This window comes from Liolophura sinensis, chromosome 1, assembly GCF_032854445.1.
Source record: "Liolophura sinensis isolate JHLJ2023 chromosome 1, CUHK_Ljap_v2, whole genome shotgun sequence".
NCBI lineage: Eukaryota > Metazoa > Mollusca > Polyplacophora > Chitonida > Chitonidae > Liolophura > Liolophura sinensis.
This window is the reverse complement of record NC_088295.1, coordinates 9,716,137-9,740,044: the sequence shown is the minus strand read 5'-3', so window position 1 is coordinate 9,740,044 and position 23,908 is coordinate 9,716,137. Positions and strand designations below refer to the sequence as shown.

The window sequence follows — 23,908 nt, the reverse complement described above, 5'->3', positions numbered from 1 at the left end:
ATCATTATGTTGATAAAAAAGATGTTTTCCTACACCTAAGCGCATAGGCAACCATTACATATACATGTACGTTTAGAGAGGTGCTATTTGCCTCATCATATTTACTATTAGTTTCTGACTCAATATGGAGGTTAACGTTTCAGAGCTTGCCTGAGTTTATGAGTTCAGGTCATCAAATCCTGACTCACAGTCTCCAATAAATTTAATAAAGAAGAAATAAAAGGATCAAGTGTATGAAGTGAGCAATAGACTTCATCGTGATCTTTAGTCGACAAGACCTGCATTAATTGGTTGATGGGGACATTAACGACATGCAATGCTCTAAATGGTCCTTGTAGGCTGGGACGAATACAACAGATATAATGTTTTCCTCCTATTGTAGATTACCATAGATCACTGAAAAGCTTTGCTGTTACAATTACAGAGTCGTGTTTTCCAAAAAATATGAGCTGTTAAATACATGTGATCTTCATGTAGGCATGTATCCAGAGGACAGAGTGTGTATGATTAAGTGTCTGTCATAGTGCTGCTTAGCATGTCTGCTACTGAAGCTTAACATGTGTGAAAAAAAAGTAAGACGTTAATGTTGTGGGGTAACATTTCCCCAAAGTACAGTATTTGCCAAGTAAATTCTGGTGAAGTATTCTTCCTCACCTTGCATTCAGTATTATAAAAGAGAAAAGTTGGCCATGTCTTGGAATATGTATATGTATACTATGACTGGTGGTGGCAGTGTATCTGGTGCCTTTGACATGGTAGCCCAGTGAAGCAGCACTATATATATTATGGCCATTGGACCTTCATCATGTAAGGAAACATCAGCATTATGGAGTGTGGCTTTTACTTGTAAGGCTGAAAGGCATGTAGATCACAAGCTTACAAACATTTAAGCAATAGCATTGCCTTTGTAAGACTTCTGGTATAGAGAAAAAACAGATATTCAAAATTAGTTGTTTCCATACAAATGTGCCTTTTGAGGAAAAAGAAACCACAACAAACAACCCTAAATAAAAAAGAGAAACCAATCTTATTTAAAATGAGTTATTTCTATATACATGTAAATGTACCCTTAGGAGGACTGAACAACAAAAAATCCACAAAAACCCCCCACAAAATAGCTACTTGATCTCTGTGAATCTTTTCCTTCCATAAAATAAGCCCATATAGGCCCATTACTTTGTTTACAAGATGATTTAGTTTTATTTAAGTATTCACATGTCACATTATACCTGTGTCTACAGCCTGACAGCCCTTATGAGGGAGGAGTTTTCCAGCTGTCAATCAACTTCCCATCAGATTACCCGTTTAAGCCCCCAAAGGTGAGTTTGTGCCTCTGGTGTGGCAATATCCTCTGCTGCCTTTGTCACTGGTAATGAATGAAATCTTTCAAGTGCACATTCTAAGATCTGTGTCAGTGCGTTTAGCTTTAGATATGTATCTTAGATTTGTAAACCAGATGTAAAATACATGTGTTACCATGGATTTAATGATTCAAGTTAAATGTATATCCACACGTACATTCCCACTGTTTTATGCATTTATCAATGTTTTCCCCAGTTTTTTGTCATGGAAATGATTTCGGTATTCAATTTATTTTGATTTCAACATGCAGGCTTCGGTTAGATTCCTTTTTCCATGTTTCCAACTAACAAATGTTGCCTCCTGATGGCATTAAGTATGTCTTTACATTAAGCGCTTGTTGATAGTACAATGATGTTACAAGATTTGAATAGCATATACAAACAGTGTTCAGCTGTCATCCACAAAAACCCTTTTCTTATTAACTCTGAAAATGGTCATGTGCCCTGAAATCTCTGAGAGTAGTCATATCATCTGAAATCTCTGAGAATGGTCATATTCCCTGAAATATGTGAGAGTAGTCATATCATCTGAAATATCTGAAAATGGTCATATTCCCTGAAATATCAGAGAAGTCATATCTAAAATCTGTGAGACTGGTCATATTCCCTGAAATCTGTGAGACTGGTCACATTCCCTGAAATCTGTGAGACGTCATATTATCTGAAATCTCAGAGAGGTCATATTCCCAGAAATCTCTGAAAAGTTATAACATCTGAAATCTCTGAAGGGTCATTATATCTGAAATCTCTGAGACATTATACTATCTGAAATCTCTGAGAACTCCTATTCCCTGAAATCTCTGAGAAGTCATAGTGTCTGAAATATCTGAGAAGTCATAGTATGTGAAATCTCTGAGAAGGGCAATATTCTCAGAAAAGTGTAACATTGTTTGAGAATTGTTGTTCTTTCTAGTAGTTGTTAGAATGGGCAAAATGCAGTAATCCTGATTTCATTTATAAGCATCTGTGTCAAAAATGATCAATCTTAATGAATAATTTTATTAATTTGATTGTTGTTCAATACTCAAGACCTACTTGCTTGTACGGAATCCACAAATTTGGTTGTATCTTATATCTATGGCACTGGCTGTTTGTGTGCAGGTGTTGTTCACAACCCGGATCTATCACCCAAACATTGACAGTTGTGGTGTTGTAAGTCTGGGAATTCTGAAGGACAGGTGGTCACCGGCTATCTCTATATCCAGAGGTGAGTTATCTGTGTAGACAGGTACATATTCGTGTAAGTTACCACTCCAGGGGAGAGTTAGCTTTACTGGAGGTAAGGTATTACATCGGCTGGTTGTCTAACAGATAGTCACCTATTGTCTCTATATCCAGAGTGTACACAGGCACATGTAAGTAACCATGACTGGATGTGAGATAACTTTGGACACAGGCACATTTAAGTAACCATCACTGGATGTGAGATAACTTTGTACACAGACACATGTAAGTAATCATCACTGGATGTGAGATAACTTTGTACACAGGCAAATGTAAGTAACCATCACTGGATGTGAGATAACTTTATACACAGGCACATGTAAGCTACCATGACTGGATGTGAGATAACTTTGTACACAGGCACATGTAAGTAACCATGACTGGATGGGAGATAACTTTGTACACAGGCACATGTAAGTAACCATCACTGGATGTGAGATAACTTTGTACACAGGCACATGTAAGTAATCATCACTGGATGTGAGATAACTTTGTACACAGGCACATGTAAGTAACCATCACTGGATGTGAGACAACTTTGTACACAGGCACATGTAAGTAATCATCACTGGATGTGAGATAAATACACAGGCACATGTAAGTAATCATCACTGGATGTGAGACAATTTTGTACACAGGCACATGTAAGTAATCATCACTGGATGGGAGATAACTTTGTACACAGGCACATGTAAGCTACCATGACTGGATGTGAGATAACTTTGTACACAGGCACATGTAAGTATCCATCACTGGATGTGAGATAACTTTGTACACAGGCACATGTAGGTAACCATGACTGGATGGGAGATAACTTTGTACACAGTTACATGTAAGTAACCATCACTGTATGGGAGATAACTTTGTATGCAGGCACATGTAAGTAATCATAACTGGATGTGAGATAACTTTGTACACAGGCACATGTAAGTTTACCATCACTGGATGTGAGATAACTTTGTACACAGGCACCTGTAAGTAACCATCACTGGATGTGAGATAACTTTGTACACAGGCACATGTAAGTTACCATCACCAGATGGCAGACAACTTTGTACACAGGCACATGTAAGGTACCATCACTAGATGGGAGATAACTTTTTACACAGGCACATGTAAGCTACCATGACTGGATGTGAGATAACTTTGTACACAGGCACATGTAAGTAACCATCACTGGATGTGAGATAACTTTGTACACAGGCATATGTAAGTAACCATCACTGGATGGGAGATAACTTTGTACACAGGCACATGTAAGTTACCATCACTAGATGGCAGACAACTTTGTACACAGGCACATGTAAGCTGCCATCACCAGATGGCAGACAACTTTGTACACAGGCACATGTAAGCTACCATGACTGGATGTGAGATAACTTTGTACACAGGCACATTTAAGTAACCATGACTGAATGGGAGATAACTTTGTACACAGGCACATGTAAGTAATCATATCTGGATGTGAGCTAACTTTGTACACAGGCACATGTAAGTAATCATCACTGTATGTGAGATAACTTTGTACACAGGCACATGTAAGTAACCATCACTGGATGTGAGATAACTTTGTACACAGGCACATGTAAGTAACCATCACTGGATGTGAGATAACTTTGTACACAGGCACATGTAAGTAACCATCACTGGATGTGAGATGACTTTGTACACAGGCACATGTAAGTTGCCATCACTGGATGTGAGATAACTTTGTACACAGGCACATGTAAGTAATCATAACTGGATGTGAGATAACTTTGTACACAGGCACATGTAAGTTGCCATCACTGGATGGGAGATAACTTTGTACACAGGCACATGTAAGTTGCCATCACCAGATGAGAGATAACTTTGTACACAGGCCCATGTAAGATACCATCGCTGGATGGGAGACAACTTTGTACACAGACACATGTAAGTTGCCATCACTGGATGAGAGATAACTTTGTTCACAGGCACATGTAAGTTGCCATAACCAGATGGGAGATAGCTTTGTACACAGGCACATGTAAGTTGCCATCACCAGATGGGAGATAACTTTGTTCACAGGCACATGTAAGTTGCCATAACCAGATGGGAGATAGCTTTGTACACAGGCACATGTAAGTTGCCATCACCAGATGGGAGATAACTTTGTACACAGACACATGTAAGTTGCCATCACCAGATGTAAGATAACTTTGATGGCGGTAAGTTATTGCATCAGGGATTTGTGTATGACTGGTGAGTCCATCTGCATGTACAGGTAAGTTAACATTACTCAATAACGGAGTTGCAAGCTTTGATACTGGAGTTATAAGGTATAATTCCATGAAGGTAAATTATTGCATAAAAGAAGCGTGGAGGTTGTGTCTGCACATTTGTTGACGCTTCTCCATGTATTAGCATATGTAGTACAATTAGAGTACTGTGTAGACCATTTGGAGCCATGCAGGACTTGGTTTTATAATTGTGCATTTCGCATGGGTCAGCTGTATACTTAGGTACATGTAAGTTTTGTTTAACAAGTTTTACTGTTTTATTATTACTTGACTCACCTCACTCACCTGACATGCTATTTTTCACCTTGCAGTACTGCTGGAGATTTGGTCACTACTCACAGATGCTAACCCTGATGACCCCTTAGTGCCAGACATAGCCATAGTGTACAAAACAGACAGGGCTCTGTACAAACACACAGCGCGGGAATGGACCAAGAAGTATGCTAACTGACACAAAGCTTTAACCTGCTAGAAGACCAGCATTGCAACAGATGTGCCATATTAATTGTGTATGTGTAACGCTGAAAGTTAGATTGGTTCTGGCATGCCAGGTTTTTATTGGATGGTTTTATATAAATATTTATCATTACCAAAGGTCAGGGGTCACTGTCATATTATTAGGGCTGCTGTAAAGTATTCATACTCATTGTTTAGCCCAGCGCCTTTTTATGTATGTATGTCACAGTAGGTGTTGAAAGGTGTAGATTTAAAATTGTTTGTTATACAAGGTAGATCAGACAGTAGCAGCCTGTGATAGATTTCCCCGCAGGTTACAACTTGAATTGTGAGTGGTATCAGGTACAGTTGTCTAGCAATTTGTTTGTGTATACTATAGCATAAGTACTACTGATGAGAGTTGCCTAAACCCACTGAGCCAAAACAATAGTTTGTGCTGGAAGGTCAGCAGTTGCCTCCCTTACATTAGTGGCATCTGTTGATAATTGTGTTGTTCCTAGAAGGTGGTTTTGAATTGCGTCAGGGTTGTTTTATTTTACTGTTGACAATCTTCTTCCACAGTTTGGTATATATGGTGCTAGAACAAATACAATGTCTTGAGTGACCCAAAGGAGAAAGTACAACAATTTTTTGGTTCTTTGTGGGATTAAGATAGATCTGTTTTAATCCCAGGACCTGGTTTCACAAATTTTCTAAAGTTTAGTTCACTGGTGAAATTAATAGTTTTTTTCCCCGAACGTGGGGTGTTTCTTGGATAGTCAAACACTACATAAGTGTAGTGTTATGTTCCTTATTAATGTGAAGAAAAACTTTAAGATATTTTGTGAAACCGTGTCCAGGTTCTGTGAAACCAATATACACCTTCCACTCTGTGCATTATAACCTGGCACTGTTTCACAGCACACGTAATCATATAACTGGTCATATTTTGTATGAACAGACCATGTTGGAATATCGATAACTGTAACACAGGTTAGCTGGACGTGAGCTCCACGTCCAACACAGATGCTGATTGTCAGGTGTGCACGAATCTCATACTCATCATGATCTCAATGTAGAATAACAGATTACCAGGGCATTAAAGAAGGACCAAATGCTACATGAATGTGTAAGGTGGGAAACCATTCAGTCTTGTCACAAACCTCACTGAGAACAGATATGTAAGGCCACAGTCATAATATTTAAAAAATCACTTGTTTTTGGTACTGTTGTTAGTGTTAATTCTCAGTCAAGATGTTTAATCAAAAATAATACATGTAGTCCAAGCATGTGTTTTTCTAACCATTTGGGTTGGCATAGCTATTAATATTTAGTAAAGAGAGAATACTGACGGTATAGTAACGCTGCGTCTTCGCCATTATGCTAGGAATATTTTAGTGCCATAATAGTGAGTGTTCCTTGTGTGTAAGAATCCAAGCTGTAAAACTGTTACTCAGCACAGGTCACAAATGCAGTTGACTATTTGACAAACTGTGTCTTAATTAGTAGGCTTACAATATACTGATGCAAATATCTTAAGTGATAGAAAAATAAATATTGTGTTTTAAAATAAAGTATGTATGTTCTTGCTAAATGTTTTCATATGAGATTATCTCATTCCTAGGCTGACAGTGTTTTAACCAGGTTTCTCTTCAGTTAATCAACAACAGGATTTATTTCACACCAATTAAACATTGCCATGCAATAAAAAGAAGAAGTCCCGTTAAAGTCAATCTTTCGTACAAAGGAATTGTGTTATGTTCTTTAAAGAGAAACTTTTGATATAATACTATTTAGGACATAAGCAGCATCATACCTTGTGTATGAGCTGGTATGGTTGTGTACTGAAATGATTATGAAATATTGGCAGATGTAACATGCTTAAAATGATACTAGGGTTACAATACAAATATACTCAAGAAGTACGGTACATGGCAGAATCATACAAGTACAGTAAATTTCAGAATCATACAAGTACCATACATGGCAGAATCATACAAGTACGGTACATGGCAGAATCATACAAGTACCGTACATGGCAGAATCATACAAGTACGGTACATGGCAGAATCATACAAGTACGGTACATGGCAGAATCATACAAGTACGGTACATGGCAGAATCATACAAGTACGGTACATGGCAGAATCATACAAGTACGGTACATGGCAGAATCATACAAGTACGGTACATGGCAGAATCATACAAGTACGGTACATGGCAGAATCATACAAGTACCGTACATGGCAGAATCATACAAGTACCGTACATGGCAGAATCATACAAGTACAGTACATGACAGAATCATACAAGTACCGTACATGGCAGAATCATACAAGTACGGTACATGGGAGAATCATACAAGTACGTTACATGGCAGAATCATAGAAGTTGCTGTTTAAAGTTTCATTGTTTGAACCTAAAAATCTTTTCATTGCCAACTATGTATTTTTTTGCTGTTTTGTATTAGTGTATTTTGTTTCTGGTTGTTTTTGTTGTGGTTTATGCAGTTCTTTTCCAGTATACAAATACTAACTTGTAAATGACAAAAATAAAGCCAAGGCAACCCACTTTTGTGAGATTGTTCACATTCCAGAAGGAAGTGACACATTTTCAGGGTTTATAAATCTTGGTTTTTAAAGCTACCAAAACAAGTACTAAAGCTACCAAAACAAGTACTAAACCTACCAAAGCAAGTACTAAAGCCACCCAAAAAAGTGTGCGGAGTATTGTTAACTTTGTTATGGCATCACTTTCAAGATGATAGTATTAGGTAATGCTATGGCTCAGGGCATCTCTAGCACCATTTTGAAGCAACCTTCCAGTAACTTTTACGTTTGACAGCAGCTACATGTACATCTGTCGTGTATAATTTTAATTAATTTTACTAGCCAAATCTTGCAATAAATCATCAGCTGTTATGTTTCTCGATCATATGTATATTCTACTTTTTTTGCAAAATGAATCCAACTAAATTTGTTCTCCTACCGGTAGGTATTTTATTTCTTCCTCCAGATTTGACTCACAAATCCATTATGTTCACATACATGTATGTAGATGTAGGTTAATTAAGACCTCATCATTCACTTCATATACCTGTGTTATAGGTGTAAATTGTGCCCACAAATAATGTCCTTCAAGTAGGGTTCACATGTGTGTGTGTTTGACCTTTGTTTATTTATCACATGGTATACATTTTTGTCATTTTTATTGATTTTTATTTTGTTATCTTTTTTTGTTATTTGTGTACAGTTTGATATAACATATTGTGTTAGCAAGATTAGGTCTTTTTAATATGTTAAATACCAGAATTCTTTTAAGGTGGGATTAAACATAGCTTGATAAACCAGGTGTTTTAGGTAATATTTCTCAACATTCCCAGTCAGTTGCCATAGTATTATGGACTGTAGATCTTGACAGTGTGAAAGATATTGCCGGCATAGATCAATCTTTGTCACATATTCAAGTACACATGTCTAGTCTGATTAAGCAGTACACGTGTCTAGTCTGATTAAGCAGTACACATGTCTAGTCTGATCATGCAGTGCACGTGCCCAGTCTGACCATGCAGTGCACCTACCCAGTCTGACCATGCAGTGCACATACCCAGTCTGATCATGCAGTACACATGCCCTATCTGATCATGCAGTGCACATACCCAGTCTGATCATGCAGTGCACAGGCCAAGTCTGATCATGCAGTTCACATGCCCACTGTGATCAAGCAGTACATATGTCCAGTGCGGTCAAGCAGTACACAGGTCCAGTCTGATCAAGCAGTACACAGTCTGATCAAGGAGTGCACATGTCCACTCTGATCAAGCAGGACATGTGTCCAATCTGATCAAGCTGTATGCATGGCCTGTCCAACCAAACAGTTCACGTGTCCAGTCTGATCAAGATATATGCATGGTCAGTACGATCAAACAGTACACATGTCCAGTCTTATCAAACAGTACATATGTCCAGTCTGATAAAGGTGTGTGCCCGATCAAAGAGTACATGTGTCCAGTCTGATCAAACAGGACACGTGTCAAGTCTGATCAAACAGGACATGTCCATTCAGATCAAACATGTAGTACACATGTCCAGTCTGATCAAACAGTATATTTGTTCAGTCTGATCATGAAATTCACATGTCCAGTCAGATCAAGAAATACATGTCTAGTCTGATGATGCAGTACACATGTTCAGTCTGATCAAACAGTACACATGTCCAATCTGATCAAACAGTACATATGTCCAGTCTGACAAGATGAAGAACAGATTTAATGGCACTCACTTTGTGCTGTTGAACTATTTAATACTTTTACTATATATAATAGTATTTATTGTGGTGAGTTAGTTATATAGTTTGAAGACCATAAATGTAGGTTGAAAAGTCACACCACATAACAAAATGCTCCATGGTTTTTATTGTTTACAACATTATTTGACATTATAAAGAAAATTTCCTTTTATTTTGGCTGTTATTTCTTTTCTTCTGTAAATGTATTATGGTATATCTTCTGTTAATCGTTTTTTAAAATCTATTCAGATTTGTACATTTTTTTCTGTGTTTTCAATGAATAGTTTGTTCTAGTGGTGTAAAAAATGTTGATAATATCATTATTATGTACATAGGTGGGTTAGTATATCATTTCAAATAAGCGTTCAGTTTCCTAGTTTCAGTACATTATCCTTGAAATCCTCTGGTCATTTATGGGCCATAGCAGCTTAGAGCCATTTGCAAACTCTATACAGTTTTGTGAGTTCAGTTTTGATCTTGACAAATATACTGTGCATGGCATAAAGTTTGAGATATTTATTTGCAGATTAGGCCAGAGGCAAAAGCCAGCTCTTTAAGGTGAAGTTTAAGGCAAATACAGTCATCTTCCATGGTGCCACTCAAATGGGCTCCAGGAGGATCATGTCACACACAGCTTTACATCCAGATTCTGGCATAGGTGTAACATTAAAATCTGACAGATAGATTGACAGTGTCCTTACGAGCTTTCTTGTTTTGAAACTCGCTCTGCTGTTTGTGTGATCGTTTTGTTTTTCACCTTTGTTAATTCAGAATGAAGTGCACTACCTGTGCTTGTAGTTCTCTCGTACATGTATATTTTTATCCATCCCTCTAACCTTGATGACTTCCCACATACCCATGATAGCGACAACCTTACCAATGTGGGTATGTGCCAATCTGAAGCGACACCCTTACCAATGTGGGTATGTGCCAATCTGAAGCGACACCCTTACCAATGCGGGTGTGTGCCAATCTGAAGTGACGCCATTACCAATGTGGGGGTGTGCCAATCTGAAGCGATGCACTTACCAGTGTTGGGGTGTGTGCCAATCTGAAGCGACACCCTTACCAATGTTGGTATGTGCCAATCTGAAGCGACACCCTTACCAATGTGGGTATGTGCCAATCTGAAGTGACGCCATTACCAATGTGGGGGTGTGCCAATCTGAAGCGACACCCTTACCAATGTGGGGGTGTGCCAATCTGAGCGACACCCTTACCAATGCGGGTGTGTGCCAATCTGAAGTGACGCCATTACCAATGTGGGTGTGTGCCAATCTGAAGCGACACCCTTACCAATGCGGCTGTGTGCCAATCTGAAGCGATGCACTTACCAGTGTTGGGGTGTGTGCCAATCTGAAGCGACACCCTTACCAATGTGGGTATGTGCCAATCTGAAGTGACACCCTTACCAATGCGGGTGTGTGCCAATCTGAAGCGACGCACTTACCAATGTTGGGGTGTGCCAATCTGAAGCGACGCCCTTACCAATGCGGGTGTGTGCCAATCTGAAGCAACACCCTTACCAATGTGGGGGTGTGCTAATCGGAAGCGACACCCTTACTAATGTAGGTATGTGACAATCTGAAGTGACACCCTTACCAATGTTGGTGTGTGCCAATCTGAAGAAATGCCCTTACCAATGGGGGTATGTGCCGGTCTGAAGTGGCGCGCCCTCACCAATGTGTTATCAATTGCATTAGTTTGGCAGTGATGTGTTCTCTACAGTATGGCTTGCTGGCAACTCTACACTTGTACATTTTGGTAATTTGAAGCATGTTTGGAGCTTGAGTTGCTTATAACCCAATATGGCCATGTGACACCTATGCTGCTGTGATGCTTAATATGGTTTTGTTGCAATTCTTTCCATCTTGAGCTCCTGTGATGTTACTACTGGTAACATGTCTCACTCATGTTGCCAGATGGTGAGGTAGCATGTTGTATGCCCTCCAGTTTGAGTTGGTTACAGCTGAACCCCCATATATAGCCTTGTGACTTTCGTGTTATCCTGATGGTCACCATGATGTGGGAACACCACCATCTTGAACTCCTCCTATTTTGCTTGGTGGTGATAATGCTGTCCTTTGGCTTGGTTGCAGGCTACCTGTAAATGCCCATGTTGTCATCCTCAAGTTTGCATTTGAATGCCCAGTTATGGTAATTTGGTAACTCTGACTAGTACTATTCTGATACCTAACAGGGTACAATCATCCAGCATGACCCTTGGCAACACATGCCAACATCATGGTTCAGCACTTATGGATTAGTGTGGACTGTGCTATGGCTCTCTAATCTCAATTCATGGGAAGTGATACCCACGTTATGGTGATCCAATATCATACAGGATGAAACCACCAATATGGTGCAGTAGAAAGTATATAATATACCCATGATGTAATTTTGCAGCAAGGCTTCTTATAGGCTGTTATGCTGTAAGCTTGATGTGAAATGATTTTGGTTTGACCTTTATGTCTGTGATTTGGTTTGACTTTAATGTATGTGAATTGGTTTGACCTGGATGTTATTGATTTTGGTTTGACCTTAATGTGAATTATTTTGATTTAACCTTGATGTTAATAATTTTGATTTAACCTTGATGTTAATAATTTTGGTTTGACCTTGATGTTAATAATTTTGGTTTGACCTTGATGTTAATAATTATGGTGTGACATTGAGATTAATTACTTTGATCTGATCATGAAACCCACAGTTTCATAGTGAAAGGGACAATAGCATCTTTTTATCCTGACCTTAAAATCAAACAAGACTTTATGGAAAATAGAGAATGAATATTGGGCTACTGCTCTGAGGCGATGTCCACAGAACTGATGATTTGCTTTAAGTTTTCACTTTAGAGTGTGATATATGGATGCTTTTTTTCAGTTATTCACATGTACCTCATTATACCCCATGATAATCTAATATGTGGAGCCTTCAGTCAGATTTTCCCATCCATCATGTCAGTGTAACATACTACATGTAGTCTGTATGAAAATGTATTATGGCTTCTGCAATAGCCCCCACGCAATCTGTTCTAATGTGATATGAAAGTAATGCAATGTCTGCAGTATTTTGTAGTTTTACCAACTATGGTATTGTTTATAATCAGGCATTGTGTGTAAACACGACTTTGGCCAGTAGGAGATTCGTGAGTTTTATTTGTTTTCTTGATTGATACACCTAAGCAATACTATGCCTGTGTATTTGTAAAAGTAATTCTTGGCCACTTTCTTCAATAGTTCAGCCTTGTATCCATTGTATGATTGTTGTTTATTTATGTTGCAATGCTGATGTGGCATTCTGTTCACCCATAGCAAATTGTAACATGTACAGTCACTTTTGTTATTGTAGTAGCATGTTAGCTGCTCTTCTGCTGACCTTGACATGGATCAGTGTGTATGTGAGGATAACATACCACCATAACTAGCGTCAACCAACACAACAACTTGTGTACTTCGGTATACAGGTCAAAATTTGTCTTCGTATACATGTGACATTCTTGTAAGATGTTTACAATATATAGAATTATATCACAAAACAGCTTTGTACTGTATTATCTGTTTGCAAAAGTGTCACTTTGTTTTGTTTGTTTGGGATGTAATGTTGCTTTCAGCAGGATTGCTGTTATGTGATAAGTGTCTCTTTGGTGTAGGCCTTTACCATTGCTCATATATGATGATGTGCTACCTGAGTTAAATACCATGCTGTTGACATACGTCTTAGAAAGTAATTGAACCTGTTCATGGTCCTGTGTTTCCCCCGGGCCCTGCCCGGTTTCCTCCTGTCATAATGCTGGCCAACATAGTGAAATATTCTCGAGTACGGTGTAAAACACCAATCAAATAAATAACTAACTAAATACTCAGTCATAGTGTGCAAACACAAGACAAACCAGTACTTGGCACATCCCCTAAATCTGAGCTGGAAGTCGTGGCCAAATGGTTAGGACACCTTTCACTCGTTCAGGTACAGATTGAATTTGTGGGTTCATCAAAAGATGTTCACAATGTAGTCTGACAATTGTTTGAGATCCATTATGTTCCACCGGTATGTCAAAAACGTCATTAAATCACACTTGGGAAAGTTTATCCTGGGAACCGCCATTTTCTCAACCTTAGAAATTGATTGTGATTGTATCAGTCAAATAGTCTTGAGTATGACTTAAACAACTATCAAGTAAATACATCCCAGTGCCATGAGAGGAAGTACCAAGATTACAAGTTCTTAAGTCTTAGCTGTGAGATGATTTGAGATCGGACCTGGTTTTCATGCTTGCAAGGTAGACACTCTTAACTTCTTGATCAATGGGAAAACTGAAATAAACAGGGGCAAGATTCTCATTTCACAGCATTATGTCTCATTGCATTCATCGTATACAATTTTAAAGTGATGTCTCCTCCCACCTATCTTGGATGAAGGCAAGTTTATTTTGTTCATTGTTAAGCATATTACATTATCTGCCAAAGAACAGGTCGAGGCGCGCAAAATGTGGATTAAAGCCTAGTGCCACAAGCCTAAAGAAGTGATAAACTTTTGAATTGTGCTTCTCTTTTCATATTTTGGCACTATTAACAGTATATTTATGGGACAAGTAGAAATAATGGGCTAAATTTAGTCTGAAGTTTATTTAAGAAAAAAAACACAAAAAAAACACCATGCAATAGACTTACAATACCCCAAAACAAATTTATGTATGCAAATGTCAAAGTAATCTGCCATAGAACTTTCCTAATGCGTAATAAGCAAGGTATACCAAGTTGATGGATTGACCATGATCTTTTTTGATAATGATTTGAACATGCTAGACCTGGATCTCACCTGCAATGTCACTGGTCAAGGGCCTGATAGTTGTAGTAAGCCAGCACCTCAACCACGTTAGCCAGCAATACCCTTCAATGGCAAAGAAATATGGTAAATACCCCTGAGATTTCAAATGAATGCAGAACCAAATTCACCTGTGTCATTATACTGAGGTTTATTCAGAGGAAATATTTACACAGGAAATACAACCCAAGGTAGTTGTAAGATAATAAATACACTGTGTCAGTAATGCCTGAAGACACTAGATGAGTTCGCAAAATGAAAGATGGACTAACATAAGCAAGCTGAGATGATAGAAACATTTGACAATTAGACCAATCTGCGCACACCAGGCTGAACATAATATTCCAAATGTAAATGTCAAAACAGCTTTCAACACAACAGAAAATATCTCCTAAAACACAAGTTCAAGAAAAATTCTGGTTCTGAATGTGGAACGACTGAAATTTGTAAGTTAACATTTTTTTGAGCTAGTAACGAAATGTTGTTGACAGCGACTGCTGTCTTCCCTTGACAAATATGACTAGTACTTGTACAAAACTGTCGGCCACACAATTTAATAGCTTTTACTGTAACTGGTTAACAGGATACATGCATGATTAGGCAAAGATCAGCAGTTATAAATATCTACAACACATCTCCCATATTCTCACTACTGCATCACTTTGAACACTTGAGAACACCTCCAGCACATTGATCAAATGGACCATACAAACTCATATTTGCTGCACATACATGAGTAATAGAGCAATACAAAGAATACGTTTCAAATTACCACTCTGTTGTTAGGAATATCAACAAATGTGTCACATAATCTCTGCAACACCCAAACCTTTGACTGCGCCTTTAAAGGCAGAGAGTTACAGGGTGCTTACATGTAATAAATAAAACAGCACGGATATGAGATAATCAACCATTAAACGTACTTGTAACAAAAACCAAAAATAAGATCGACCATATAGATTTCCTTGGTTTTCATGCAGGTACCAACAGACGCTTCTTAAATGCCTGTTTTATAATTACAGTGACTTGGATCAGGGAAAAACACCCTTTCAGATTTGATCGTTTAAGCTGATGCAGGAGACAGCTATTGGCTAGCTGGTTATTTTTCTGTACACAGAGCTGGATCATGAAGATAGCTCAGGTTCCAAACCTCACCTCAGCTAAACAAAAACAGGACTATTCACACCTGAACAGAATTACTTCAACTTTGCAGCACAAAACATCCAGGTATCTGACTCACGAATCCATACTGACTTTAAGAGCATCTAACTGGCATGGCAACATAATGCCTACAGTGCTGTTTGTCATGTTTGTTATGTGCATGTAAAGCTTTCAGCGCTTCGCATATATGACCCCAGATTTCTTAAAGACCTCCTTGTGATGTTACAGCACTGAGTAAATAAGACAGAAATCCACCATCACCACATGTGATGCCAGTCATAAATTAAACATGAATACTTTTATACTTAACAGTAGCTCATGAATGGAAGGATAAGGGGAGAGAACTTGTGCAGACACATGGTAAAAGCAAAGTTAGGTCACATGGCATATTTCTGGGTCCAGTCTTTGGCGTGGTCGTTGTATTTTTTTCGGTCTGTTTTGTATAAATTTGCAATATCTGGTACTAAGGGATCATCTGGATTTGGGTCTGTCAACAGTGATGTGATGGAGAGTAGAACTAGAAAGAAAAAACAAACAAAATATGTTAAAAAATAAACCTTCCTACATTTTCTCACAAAGATGGAGAGCATTGGTATCATGTATCTTTATGCACAGACTACATCTTGATCTATGCACATGACCAGATGCAATTCTTTCTTTAATAGTTCTGCTGCAACTTCTTTACCCATATTCCTGACAGTTACCACATAGTGGAAGATAATCTTCAGTATCATATAAACCAAGAAATGAATGAACGTTTGAAGGTTCAAGAGGTATTACTCTCAACTAATGAGAAAAACAACATTCGCATTACCACAAAGATGCAATCTAATAAAGAGAGGCCTACACTTCACATATTTCAATATTAATACTTATATCATGGTTGATTAGTGCTATACCCAAGCATTTACTCTCAACTGATGAGAAAAACAACACTTTGCATTACCACAAAGATGCAATCTAATAAACAGAGGCCTACACTTCACATATTTCAATATTAATACTTATATCATGGTTGATTAGTGCTATACACAAGCATTTACTCTCAACTGATGAGAAAAACAACACTCTGCATTACCACAAAGATGTAATCTCATAAAGAGAGGCCTACACTTCACATATTTCAATATTAATACTTATATCATGGTTGATTAGTGCTATACCCAAGCATTTACTCTCAACTGATGAGAAAAACAACACTTTGCATTACCACAAAGATGCAATCTAATAAAGAGAGGCCTACACTTCACATATTTCAATATTAATACTTATATCATGGTTCATTAGTGCTATACCCAAGCATTTACTCTCAACTGATGAGAAAAACAACACTTTGCATTACCACAAAGATGTAATCTCATAAAGAGAGGCCTACACTTCACATATTTCAATATTAATACTTATATCATGGTTGATTAGTGCTATACCCAAGCATTTACTCTCAACTGATGAGAAAAACAACACTTTGCATTACCACAAAGATGTAATCTCATAAAAATAGGCCTACACTTCACATATTTTAATATTAATACTTATATCATGCTTGATTAGCATTATACCCAAGAATATTTCATGTATACCATGGGTGAGAGAAAACACAGTGTCTGGAAGAAACCACCGTGTCTGGGCAAAACCGCAGACTTCTGCAAGTTTAGTGATAAGGTTTTGTCACACGTGACATACAGACAGGTACAACATATTTGTACAACATAAGATAAATGGTCTTCAATGTAATGTTAGATATGGATAACGGACACACCAATGTCGTTGACCGCTTATTGTCGCCAGGGTGACACAGCGTGTAATTTATATATATAATGTAGGTTTAGATACACATGCAATTTTAACTAAACTTACCTTTTGACACTGTCAAAGCTGGAGACCACTGCGACCTGAGTATATCTAAACAGATGTTGCCATTACCATTTATATTGGGGTGGTATATCTTTGTGGAAAAGGCAATCTGAAAAAAAGAAAGAGCAATAGTACAGCACTATAAAACCACAACGAATTGTCAGGAATGGACTAGCTGGGCCCCGTTTTGCAAAGTGCACGTAGCTCTACCTCTACATAACTACCATGGCCACTTAATACCTACAATACTGGCGTCAATGGAACATACATACACATAACATTGCGTGTGCTTTGGAGACAATACCAACATCACAATTCATTGTTTCATTTCATTATTTGGACTGATCCTGAACGCCATACTCAATAAGTTATGAGTAAGCTAGCTCTGATATGGGTTGGCCAGGTTTCCAGCTTAGCTTCCACATTAACCACTCTGAACCGTTACATTCACTAACCTGGAACTCTGTCCAGTCACCTGTGCTGTCTCCAAAGTGCCAATGCTTGTACGTCTCAAAAAGAGGTGTCCTGTGATCTTAAAGTAATTCTGAATTCATATCACCTTATTATGTGGGAATAATAAAGACCATAACATTGCAAATAACACAAATGTAACCGACACACCCAATCAGACAGCATCAGAACTTGGTAAGCCACCATTTTCAAATCACGCGACACAGTTGCTAGGGTGGAGTCGACTGCTCTTCCCAAACTTAAGATCATCTTTTTACACAATATTATAATTCCTTTCTGTTCATTATTAACACACAAATTAAAGTTAAGACTCCCAAACAATTTGTCAATCACCATTTATATGGTGTACATCTCAACGGTTTGAATGAAATCATTCCTTGAGTGTATCTTTTTCCGGACGCTGCCGGGTGCGGTCGACTCTAATTGAAAATGGCGGTTAGTGAAAACTGGCTTACTGTCAATGTAACAGATACATCTGCGTTAATTATGATGTTATCATCTTTATGATTCAGGAATAACTAGGTAACATGAAGTAAGGATTACTGAAGGATTACAGGAAACATGTTTTCGTAGCATACATCTTTGACATGTTGAGAACGGCATACTCGAAAACACTGAGTTCCAGGTTAGTGAATGATGTATAACGAGTACAAATCTGTATTTCTGAAAGCTAAGCTGGGAAGAATGAAACAGATCTCAGACCTAGGTAGCAGCTCGCATTATGGTGGGAGGAAACTAGGCAGGAAAATTGTGATTCAACATCTTTTTAAAACCATACAAAACACACATTGGAAGTAATTTTCTGAAATGTTAAATGTTCAATTTATCATTTTTTCAGTCAAACAGTCAGTGAATGATTTTAAAATAAATCTATTAGACAAAAGTTTTACCAATTTGGATTTATTATAGGGATATACAATAACCGACAATACTGTCTGTTAACAACCAATTCAAGTTATGTGGACGTAAATTTTATTTGTAAATGTAGAAGCATCTCATAGTTACTTCAAACTTCAGAACACCTCACCTTTGGTGGTTTGAAGGGATAATCTGTTGGAAAATGTATTGTTAAAAAGAAAATTCCACCAACATATGGACTATCCATCTGGGGAAGAGAACATGTGGAATAACAAACTGTCAATGCAACGAATCAGAATACAAGTGTCAGGGGAATTTAGCTTCAGGGGTCTATTTCACAAAGTGTTTTTGAAAAAATTTGGCTTTAGCGCAAAATTGTAATCAACTCAATTTCTTAAATATATGTACAAAAATCAATAATATTTTGAGGTGCTGATTCTATAATGTGGCAGGATAATGTTAGCCAAGTTTGAGCATTCAGCTTCAAATATTCTGTATTGTGAAGAATACTAACGGCTTCAGCCCCAATTGACTTTGTGAAAATTGTCCCTGATTCAAAATACAAGAAACACTACAAAGTAAATTGCAAAGCACGTTTTGCTATATTTAAAGCTTTCATCACACCGTTATGAAGAGCACTACACTTTGTATCAATACCTGATAATGTCTAGAGATCTGTGATGTAAGTGTGTAATGTAGCAAGCACAATGTGTCATAAAAATGTTTACACACCTCACCTGTGTAGAGGTGTTCTCTATTGTAATGTATCAGACTGCTACAACACTAGTATATTTAAATTCATTCAAATTCAAGACACTTAAATTGCAAAGATTAGAGTTCAGATTTATGTGGGACAGTGTCGGACAGTCAATACGATGACACTTACTGGACCTTGAATTGTGGCCTGCCAATGAAACACTGAAACATAAAGGGCAACATAAAGGTAAAACCTTTATCAATATGTAGATATGTAGACAATTCATCTGTCCTTATAAAAATACATTGTAATTATAATCCCTTCTCAATTATGAACATTTTACTGAATAATATCTTATATTACACATGCATACAATGTAAAATTAAATGCATGTTGGGAACACCAAAATGCATGAATCATTCCATTTTGATACATTACAGGTTTGGGTTCCATTTTATTACATTATAGGTACCGGCATAGGTTTCATTTTGATACATTATAGGTACTGGTATGGGTTTCATTTTTATACATTATAGGTACCGGTATGGGTTTCATTTTGATACATTATAGGTACCGGTATGGGTTTCATTTTTATACATTATGGGTACCGGTATGGGTTTCATTTTGATACATTACAGGTACCGGCATGGGTTTCATTTTGATTGGCTTGAATTTTAGTCATGAACAAGTAAGTATGTACAACACAAACAGTAACATGTCTACAGATTGGTACTTACTATCTTCTGACACTGGACCCGCAGAACAGCCTGAAGGAGGATCAACTGTCATCTCTTTACATTCCTGAAAATACCAAGAAAAAGGTATTGTGTACAATTATCACTTCTCAAGTCAGAAACTCTAAACCACTTTCCAAAATCAGGGCTACATTTTTTTTTGTTTTGTTGTCATGATATGTGTGACCATTTAGAAATCAATGGGTTCAATCTTCATGTCAGTATTTGCATAGCCCAGTGCACAGAAAATTCTGGACAGCTAATGTAATACATGTAAGTCAACACAACCCTACAAAGCTTTTCTTGCAACTATATGTATGTTTTAGCAAACTTTAGTGATTTTCAAGTGCACTTTCACAACCATAATTGTTTAATAAACTGATAGAGACATATGGCTGATACTGCAAAGGCAAAGTCACAAGAAGTGTTAATAGGCAAGAAAGAATTGTGTTCTGCATGTCCGACTAAATACATACATGAAGACGTTATGTACTAGTATTCAAAATAATTCACTTCCCAGTAAAAATACAAGCTCCTGAAAATCAAGAACATCAGCTGTCTTCTTTGTGAACAACCTAAATGTTACAACCACTGCAATGATAAGCAGAACCTACATCCCACATTAAATTTAAATATGATTTACATGTACCTATTTTAGCTTGACAAAACTATTAAAATGATTATAAATGCTAGATTAAACTTTATAAAATGTTGGACAACCAAGACATTCTGTCTGTGGTGACAATGCAGCCCGCATGTTATTTCATGGTGAGTGTATATTACTGTGTAGCTGCTCCACTGTAGTGTGTGGTTTATTATCACAGAACACTGAACACCTGCTGAAAGGTTAGTGATCGCACTGTGCCGTGCAAGCTATTGGCTGAGCTGTACCGATATGCAACCTCCACACAGTACTGATCATTTTTGGATCTCTGAGCAGTACAGCACAGTTTAAAACCGAACAGTAGACCTGGTATCATGAGGTCACAGCTCTGCTGTGCATACAACATTTTGTAATAAAGACGAATCTTTTTGCAGGACAAATATTTGTTGAAAATTAGATAAAAATTGAAACCATTAGGCTAATCACAATAGATTCCTATTTTCACATGACCGCTTCCACACCAATTTGCCCCTGCATCAGAACTCACTTTTTGCCAGAAATTGTCACAGAAGGTGAGACTATCATAAAACATAGCCCAAATATTGAAAATTGCTCTGCCGCTGGCATCAATTACCAATAGAAACAAGAATCAATTATCAATCGCCTTTGTGATTCATTCCCTAAAACATTCGAAATGTAAATATGTCAAAGTCGGCATCAATAAACCATCTTTCAACAGTAATCCAGCCATTTAAACTTTTGAATCGAACAGGAATTCAAACTTCCAGCAGCAGGTTTGTCAATTGAATCAGGTTTTCAAATGGAGCGCAATCGGATGTTTGGTTTTGGGCCAACCTGGGCCGAACACAATGTTTGCCAAGCCCAATGTCAGAGCGATCTCCAGGTGGCTGGAGTTAGAATTTATCCAGTTTCCACTAGTTTCATGCTTGTGTGGATTTATTAGTGATGACACATGGGAACACCTACCTGGAATCGATAGCTGAGACCACTATGACTATGGACAGACAAATTCTTTGGTGCCCAGCAGAAGTATATCGAAACAGTCAGCAAACGAAATACAGAAGTGTTCAAGGTAAGCTTAAAGAACATGACAGGGCTGTTGTTGTATACGTAATCACAGCCCAACAGAGCTAAACAGACTGCTCAGTTCGTCATGTAGATTAACAGATCGCCTTTGATAGCCCAAGTCAACATCAAAGGCCAACAATATGCCACTGACAACATGACAGTCTGATCACACATATATGTACGACAGTATACAAGTAAATCAGTCACTAGAACAGTACAACAGTAGATGACATCATGCACTAAATCAGTACCCAAAATTGCTGTTTGGGTTTCAAAAGCACGCTCCACGTTATCATTTCTCTTTCAGATAAGAAGAAAATGTATTTTTGGCCATTTTTTCTATTTACCTTAGTTATTCGCTTCAACGCCATGTCTGTAGCTCTTTTTTGGACTCACACCTCTTCCACAAAAATGACACTTTCTGACACTTCTTAAACAAACCAGTTCAGTAGTTTTGTCTCAACTTCCTATTTCTATACGTCCACCTGTTTGCGTATGCGCAGCCGGAAGTTGTGATGATGACGTCTGGGTCTGGATTCGGGTATTTTCGGCAGTCATCGGCATCTGGCACGGATGTCATACCGAGCCACGACATATTGTGTCCCCCATGGGCCTACCGGGCCTGAGATTCTACGGTGTACCGATGACATACTTTACCGACAGGGTAGAAATGGTCTTAAAAACGCACAGAAATGGCTGGCGTTGTTCCATTCTGTGTTTCGTTTAAACACAAACTTGATTTCCTTGACACAAACCACTTTTAATCCCATCCGTCATTCACCGCCGACAGATGAGCCTGCTGAAAAGAGCAAATGAACTACCGGTATATGTAAGGCTACAGATAAGGCAAAAATGTAGTCGTGTAGCATTAATCTATTTACGGTTTGTTAATAGACCCAGTAGGAAAGTCGACAAATTCCAGAAATGTGTGTGTTAAAATTTGAAACTGATTAATATTTTATTAAACCAAACATTACAGCTCCTTCCTTTTTCCGATTGCATGTCATGAATACCTCACTCATATTGAATTATTGCGCTATAGAATAAAAGATTTGAAATCGAGCTCCAGAGATTTTAGGCACTCTGTCCATATTTATTTACAAGAGAATTATACTCACTGTAAAACTTCAGAAACCTGGAATGAAGGCGTTTGATGGACTAACCTTGACACACTAGATTTTGCAATAACAACTTGTGACGTTGATTGAAGTTGTCACACAACACGCAGGATCTAACAAATGCTACAAGGCGAAGTAAGTGCACTCCATATGCAGGTCCCTTCGGTATATTGGTGTCCAAGTAAGGATAATTTACAATAACAAAATGGGAACTATCCCCCTTTTCGTAAAGTCTGCGAGAGAGGAAACCGTTTTGGCCTTTGTACAAATACAGTTCGAGATAAAATGTACCATCTGGAGAGTCTGTGGTTTCCTTTAAATCCAGCGAAGGTGGGTAGTATCTGTTACAGCCTTTGCTATATATGGATGGTTTAAAGCTAGCAGATCATGAATATACTATTTAGTGAATGAGAAAGAATCGGGCCTGGTGAGGATTACTCCTTTATAGTTTCTGCATGTATAGTCGTATTCCTATGAGAACAGACATAGGCCATGATCACCCTTGTCTGTAGTGGAACTGGAGAAGGCTTTGTTGCCTCTGATGTTAATATAGCGGTGAACGCTTTTTATTAAACACCGAAATAATTAATGATTAGAGTCTATCTATTAAATCTATGTGAAGAATAATAGTATATAGAGTGGGGAAATCCTAAGTAAATATGTCCTTATACGGTACGTGTATTACAGCGTCTTGTTCTTCGGTGAGCCTTTGTAGAGTTTTTAAGTATTCACATACAGTTGACGCCTTAATGTTCGGTAATTCCATAACAGTACTTGTTCCAAAATGACTGTACTTCCTGCATGTAGCGCCTAAAAAGAGTGGATATAAGCTTGGTGGTACAGCTATTTGACCCTGCAATAAAGCGAGATTTGTATGGGGATTTATGCATTTTTGGAATCCGGTAAAGTTGCTGTATGTCTGTGTGACGG

General features: G+C 37.9%; 2 protein-coding genes across 2 annotated transcripts; one reads left to right on the top strand and one right to left on the bottom strand.

Annotated features, from left to right (window-relative positions):
* Window positions 1–785: 785 nt before the first annotated feature.
* LOC135482022 (uncharacterized) lies at window positions 786–7,578 on the top strand. The gene is made up of 4 exons (XM_064761877.1): window positions 786–807; window positions 1,159–1,319; window positions 2,463–2,568; window positions 5,158–7,578. Exons 1-4 carry the CDS (start codon window positions 786–788, stop codon window positions 5,295–5,297), a joined length of 429 nt encoding a protein of 142 aa, XP_064617947.1. The 3' UTR covers window positions 5,298–7,578.
* Window positions 7,579–14,526: 6,948 nt separating this feature from the next.
* On the bottom strand, window positions 14,527–22,346 carry LOC135472324 (ubiquitin-conjugating enzyme E2 D1-like). Its single transcript, XM_064751787.1, has 6 exons — window positions 22,208–22,346; window positions 20,171–20,234; window positions 19,623–19,654; window positions 18,906–18,983; window positions 17,411–17,516; window positions 14,527–16,070 (listed from the first exon to the last, which is right to left on the bottom strand). Exons 1-6 carry the CDS (start codon window positions 22,229–22,231, stop codon window positions 15,931–15,933), a joined length of 444 nt encoding a protein of 147 aa, XP_064607857.1. The 5' UTR covers window positions 22,232–22,346; the 3' UTR covers window positions 14,527–15,930.
* Window positions 22,347–23,908: the final 1,562 nt, after the last annotated feature.